The sequence below is a fragment of the Carlito syrichta genome, unplaced genomic scaffold (assembly GCF_000164805.1).
Source record: "Carlito syrichta isolate Samal-C Ts95f unplaced genomic scaffold, Tarsius_syrichta-2.0.1 Scaffold109676, whole genome shotgun sequence".
Classification (NCBI taxonomy): Eukaryota; Metazoa; Chordata; class Mammalia; order Primates; family Tarsiidae; genus Carlito; species Carlito syrichta.
Genome location: NW_007053772.1, coordinates 8,526 through 15,825, shown reverse-complemented (window position 1 = coordinate 15,825; position 7,300 = coordinate 8,526). Strand labels below are relative to the sequence as shown.

The window sequence follows — 7,300 nt, the reverse complement described above, 5'->3', positions numbered from 1 at the left end:
AGCATCCTAGTGGTTTCTTTGGAGACGTTTACTAGAAACTTAAAATAGACTCTGAGAATTCAAATTTTTTTTGAACTATTCTAACTCCCCAAGCGTGACCTGGCATTACTACGGGTGACATGATAATTGCAGTTCTGTGGGGAGGTGAGGTCACAGCATCACAAACGTATACTTCAGGCTCTGTCTTTCCCTCCTGTGTATGCTGTGGCTGCTATGACCTTCACACTGAGCTCACTGTCCTGGTGGCAGGAAGGAGTCTGTTATTTCAAACTTCAGTTTGAGGGACACAGCCTGTCAGGAAAGGAGGTGTACCTGGAATCTGGGTATGTTTGCATGTGTGGTAAAGAAACATGTCTGAGATAGAAACTAGTCCAGGGGCAGAACTACACAAGAATAACTTATTCCTGAGATGTAAACTGAGCGTAGGAGAAAGAACAGTGGCCTGAGAACCTGATGCCTGACTGTTGCTAATGTAATTTTATAAAATTCTCATGGAAGGGCTTCTTGGTGTTTAATTCAAGTGTTATCAAAATCTGGATATCAATATGCTTCAGGATTGTGTTTTCAAAATTCATCTCCCATTCTATTTGCACAATACCTCCAGGCAGAAGACAGAGATTTTCAGGATGAGTGTAATGATTTCTATAAAAGTTCTGTGAACGGGCAAATCAATATGATGGAGCTAACCAAATTATCAAATTCACAGCAGAAACAGTGTGATCAAAAAGGAATTGCTGGAATATAATTTTTTTTTTGTAATTTGGGTATGACATACTTAATGGAGACAGTAAATGTGTCTCTACTGAAATATCTGTTGTCTGTTGATCATGGGGAACTATTTTCCTTCCTGAAATTAGGGAAGGTCTTTTATGAAAAAAGTAACATCATAACAGGGGGTTTCAGACTGCAAACAATAATGACTTAATTAATAAAATTTTTGTTGTATTAGAACAAATTAATCTAAAGATATAATCTCATCACAAAAAAAGTGTTAAAGGTGGTATACTCTTTATTATATTTTCTCTTGTTTATAAACATTTCAATGTTATTCCCAGGTTCTCCACTCATTTTTCTCCCATTTCAATTTGTTAAATGCACAAGATTCCATGTTTTCATATTCCATTTTGCATGACTGTGTTATTTTTTCATAGGTGACCCAAAATAAATATTAATCCAAGTTTCAACTATTCTAAAATAAGAGACATATAATTATAATAATCTGTAAACAAGGCTAAATTATTTTCTTCCCTAAAATACTTTATCACTTTTATATTTCATGTCGCATATGTTAGTGCACAACCTAATTTTGAACACTAACTTGTTAACAGGGATTATGTTATTTTTAGTCCATGTGAAAAATGAAATGAGTTTTTTTTAAACTAGGAAAATAGGTGTTTTCAATAAATTAAGTTGGGTCATATAAAATTATTCAGCGCATCTGTAATTTATTCAGACCTCTGAATATTAATACATAAGTTATTTTGGTCAATAGAGTAAATTAGCAAAACTGGAAAATAATCAAATCAAATTTGTAAAGTAATAAATATTTGATATATGAAAGATACACTTACATATATGTGTTTATATTAAAGAAAACCAGTAGCTGGAGAGACACGGTGGATCAGCCTGAAATTCCAGCACTTTGGGAAGCCAAGGTAAATGGATTGCCAGAGCCTGTGGGTTGGCGACCAGTCCAGGCAAGTTGGCAAACTTGTCTCTACTATAAGCAAAAAATATTAGCTGGGCATGGTTGTATGCACTTGTAGTTTTGGCTACTTGGAAGACTGAGGCAGAAAGATCACTGGAGCCCAGGAGGTTGATGCTGGGGCGGACGTGAGTTTGTCACGCATTCCAGACTGGGCAACAGAGTGAGACCCCAGCTCAAAAAATTAAAGAAAGAAAGAAAGAAAGAAAGAAAGAAAGAAAGAAAGAAGAAAAGAAAACAACTAGCTAACTGTTACCATATAGTATAGTAGTGAACACCAATGTCTGTGTTCAGGCTACACAGGTTAAAATCCTGACATTCCTATTAGGATTTAGATTAGTCACCCAAGCTCCTTGTGAATCAATTCTCTTTTCTGATCAAAGAAGAATAACATTAATTTCTAAGTTGTAGAGTTGTGACTATTTAATGTTATATTAAGTAAAGCATTAATGAAAGTGACTCATACATTGCAAGTGCTATAAGAAAAAGAGACTTGGAAAATTTCTTTACAAAAATATACGTATACATGAATTGATGAGTACAGATGTTATTTTCCATTAAAATGTAACCCATAACTCATTTTCCACACAGAACTCTCTGCTTGTTGAATATTAAGTCCTGCAAAATGACAGAATGGCCTCTGTGGATCTGAAATTTGGAATGATCTTCCTATCCCAGGTAGTTGTTGGAATCTTGGGAAACTTTTCACTATTATATCATTACATGTCCCTTTACTTTAGGGGATGTGGACAAAGATCCACTGATTTGATTCTCAGGCACCTGACTGTAGCCAACTCCTTGGTCATTCTCTCCAGAGGAATTCCAGAAACCATGGCAGCTTTAGGGTTGAGACATTTTGCCATTTATTTTGGATGTAATGTTCTTTTATATGTACACAGAGTGGCCAGGGGGGTTTCCATTGGTGCCACATGTCTGTTGAGTGTTTTTCAAATGATCACCATCAATCCTAATAACTCCAGTAGGTGGGTAGAGCTTAAAGCAAAAGCCCCCAAGTATGTTGGCCCCACTAGTATCCTGTGCTGGGCCCTGCAATTGCTGGTAAATATCATTTTTCCTATTTATAAAGCTGTCAATTTGGGAAACAAAAATATCACAAACAACAGAAATTTTGGATATTGTCATGCTCCATTTTATGATGAAGTAGTGACTCCAATGTATGCAGCACTGACATCTTTGCATGATGTTCTGTGTTTGTCACTCATGACTTGGGCCAGCAGCTCCATGGTTTTTATCCTGCATAGACACAGGCAGCAGGTCCAGCGCATTCATAGAAAAAATCATTTCCACAGATCCTCTCCTGAGACCAGAGCCACCCAAAGCATCCTTGCATTGGTGAGCACCTTTGTAACATTTTATGCCCTTTCCTTCAGCATCTATGTTTACTTAGCTGTCTTCAATAAATCCAACTGGTGGCTGATGAACATTGCCGTAGTAATCACTGCATGTTTTCCAACTATTAGCCCTTTTGTTCTCATGCGCCATGAACTCACTATATCCAGTTTCTACTGTATCTGCTGTCAAAAAGCTACACAATTCTCTTATCTCATCAGAACAATGTGATCAATGCACTTAGACCTAAAGGAATCTTAAGAACAATTATGAACTGATTTCACTGCAGAAAAAAGGTGAAGACTACGGACAGAGACTGGGACAGCAAGAAATAGTATATGTAAAAGTCTACAGTAAATGAAATGTTATGTACTTAATATGTAAGTACTTATATAGTTTCACCTTTATTAGTGGTTGTAGTGGAGATATTCCAATGTCATCCTGAAATAGTGTACAGATACTGGAATTGTCTTTGAATGTGTAAAGCTCTTTCTGTGATATTTAATTTTCCTCAGATATCTTTGAACTTGGAAATGTATGACAGTTGCATAAAAGACAACAGCATAAGATGGTTGCTGTGTTTTGGTTATTTGATCTCTTCAAACCTCATGTTGAAATTCCATTTACAGTGTTGGGCATGGCCTAATGCATGGTATCTGGGCAATGACGGAGGACGCCTCTAAATGACTTGACACTGTCCTTGTGGTATGAGTGCATTCTTCCTCTAGTAGCTTCTGCCAGAACTGGTAGTTCAAAAGAGCCTAGCAACTACCACTTGCTTCCAGTCTTTCCATGTGATATCCACACATGCTAGCTGCTCTCTGCCTACTGCCAGGAGTGGAAGAAGTCGATACACATCACCAGATGCAGATGCTGGTGTCATGCTTCTACAACCTGTAGCACTGTGAGCCAAGGAAACCTCTTTTCTTTAGGAATTACTCAGTCTCAAATATTCTTTCATAGCTACAGAAACAAAGATAGTGTTTTTTCAAGAAATTGCGGTTATTGGCCTTAGCTCTGATTTGTAATGCATATTTCCTTGGATAAAACTAGAAAAATATTAGTTTTTATTTTCTGTTGGCTATGGAATCCAGATAGTGAATACTGTGTGTTATTTTTAAAAATAAACTGTAGACCTTTGAGATATGATAATACTTTTTAATCTATTTATTATTATTATTGTTATTTTAGAGACAAAGTCTTGATATACTGCTCAGGCTGATACCAAACTCCAAGGCTCAAGCAATTCTCTTGCCTCAGTCTCCCAAATTTCTGTGATTACCAGGTGTGAGCCACACCACCAAGCCTGGAATATGATAACACTTTTTGAGCAAGATTAACATTTTTGGGTAAACATTTGAATAATAGTCCACAGGGGACAAGAAGAAACATGAGAAGAGTGCCAGCTGTCATTTATAAAGAGTGCAGACAGAAGGCAACAAGTAAATGGAGATTTATTATGTGGGAAAAATTAAGTACAATTTTGAAATATTTAGAAAGTAGATTGCTGTAGATTAAGTCTTTAGTGAAGCTGACTACTTAGGCAAAAAAGAGTTTTCCGTATGAACTTTTAAATTCCAACTTGAGGAGATAAGACTATAAAGAACCCCTGTCTGTCACAGAGGAGAAGATGAATACCAATTTAAAGAAGAAAGATATGAGTATATTAAGTTCAGTGAGGAGATTTCCTGCTTTTGAAGTTACCCAGAGAGCAAAATGGACACCTATAAAAGAATTAATAAGAATATTAGCACAAATATAGGAAATATTTTAATGTGATTTTCTGTTCATCATAAACAGTTATGTTTTTGAATAAATATTTTATCTTTGAATAATTTTAGATTTGGAGAAAATGTACAAAGATAACACAGAGAGTTCTCAAATATCCTTCATCCAGTATCCCTGATTTTAACATTCTGCTATGGCACATTTGTCAAAACTCGAACACCAACGTAAGTACCTTATATTAGCTGAACTACAGCTATTTCACCAGTTTTAAAACTGTCTTTTTTTTTTCTCTTTCAGGATCAATCCAGTATACCACATAATATTGAGTCACCTTGCCTCCCTGGTCTGCTTTGCTTTTTGTTTTTCTTTGTTTTTCATGACCTTGAGAGGTTTGAGAAGTACTGGTTCTATACTTCTTAGGATGTCCCTGGAAATGAATTTGTCTGTTGTTTTTTTGATGGGTTGACTTGGTTTATGAGTTTTGGGGAAGAATATCACACCTAATCCCATCATATACTGTTATAAATTTCATAAACTTCACATGAATAATCTCCAGTGATGATAATCTTGATCTGTTAAGGTAGTTTTTGTCACGTTTGTCCACTATAAGGTTACTATGATTTATTTCCTATACTCCATTTTTTGGGGGATGGATTTTAACATGGAGGTTGTAAACCTAGCACAAATAAAAGTGAGTGAGTGAGCTGAATTAATCTCCACTTACTGGAGGGGCAGGTATTCATTCATATAACTTGGCATGTGTCTGTAAATTGTAAGGAACAGTTATCTTTTCATCTCCATTTATTTTATTGTTTATTTATTTATTTATATCAGTGTGATATCATTTATACTTATTTTATACTTTGTGTCATCATTCAACATTAAACAATTTCTTATAATCTTAAATTGTTGCAGCTTTTGCCATTGGGAAGTGTGGCATAGTTTATAAAACTGTCTGGTATGAATCTTGGTTGCTTTCATAGAGATTCAAAAACTCTTTGAATTTCTTGAATGTTAAGAATGCCTTTTTCATACTCATGAAAGATCTCATGACAGTGGGCCCTACATTTCTTCAGGATGGGGTTTGGTCACCAGAAACACCAACCGGGTATTTACTACATTAAAACCTGCAACTGCCACACCTCTGGGGAGTGAAGGGTGGATGGAACTTGAGTTTAGTTCATGGGCAATGATTTTATCAATCATGCTTAGGTAATGAAACTGCAACAAAATATCTTGGCACTGTGACTTGAAGGAGCAAACTGGTGGGGAAAAAATATCAGTGGACTTAGTGGTTGGGTGCACCCTGATACTACGGGGACAGAACCTCCCATGCTTTTATGTAATTTTCCTACCCCTGTCAAAAACCAACCACTTCTCTAAGTAGTCTTTTACTAGACCTTTTCTTAGCCCTTCTAGACCTTGCTTTACATATTTCATCTGCTTATTGATATATTTAATAGCAAAATGATCATTATTAGTATTGTATCATCCTTGTTCTATGAGTTATTCTCACCAATTATTGAATAAGAGGAATTTGTGGAAAGCTCTGAATTTTTCTTTAGCCTTGCAAAGTGCAGGGAGATGCCTGACGCTTGCAACTGTCATCTGAAGTAGGGAAGTTTTGTGAAGGACTTTGCCCTGGTAATGAAAAACAACCAAAACTTTGTAAAATGTTTTAAAGAGGTCTATTATGAGCCAATGTGAGTGACCTTGGCCTGGGGCTACATGATCTCAAAAGTCCTGAAAATGTGGGCCTACAGTTTGCTGTATACATTTCAAGGGGACAGATATTGCAGGTAAAACTCCATACCAATAGCTGGAAGGCATACATTTGTTCAGACCAAAAATTGGGGCATCTCAAAAGGAGGCTTCCAAGTAAGGGGTTAGTTTTGGAGATCTTTTAGTAGTTGGCAGTTGTTTGAAAGACTTCAGGTTTAACTGAAGACTTGAAGTCAGTACAAAGCAATGCTTAAGTTAAGGTAAGGGGGTCTACTCTCTGTCATGTGATGTTATAGTAGAGTCAGTTTGGAAAGCAAGTCACATTATGCTTGGTTAATAAAAGTCTTGTTTAACCAGATGTTCTGGTTTATAAGGAGTTGCTTAACCCTTGCATTGCATGGACTTATGTCTCAATTACAATTCACAAAGAATATCTTCTATCAGTATTTTTTATCTGTATTTATATATTAATACTGGTCAGTTTTGTCTAAACTCCAACAGGGATGGTACATAACAAGGTACATCTGACCTTTTATACCATCATGACTGGCAATTCAGTTTTTAAGGTGTTTTTGGAGTCCCCTTGACTAAGAGGCAGTCTATTCAATCTGTTGTGGGTGTTTAGAATTTTATTTTTAGTTTTTAGCTCTTAATTTGTGGAGTCTGTGCTAACACCACTTAGTGCCACGACTCAATTAATTGCAAGGCACTTAGTTGATATTAAAGTATAGATGACAGAATACAGGTGCCCTTTCAAGTTAGTTCTTTTTCCCTTTGATGCAATCTAAATTCTTT

At 36.1% G+C, this 7,300-nt stretch overlaps 1 protein-coding gene across 1 annotated transcript; it reads left to right on the top strand.

The window, feature by feature from the left end:
* The first annotated feature begins 2,338 nt into the window (after positions 1-2,338).
* Positions 2,339-3,286, top strand: LOC110596551 (vomeronasal type-1 receptor 2-like). The gene has a single exon (XM_021717633.1). The coding sequence runs from the start codon at positions 2,339-2,341 to the stop codon at positions 3,284-3,286; it is 948 nt and encodes a 315-aa protein (XP_021573308.1).
* The last annotated feature ends 4,014 nt before the right edge of the window (positions 3,287-7,300 follow it).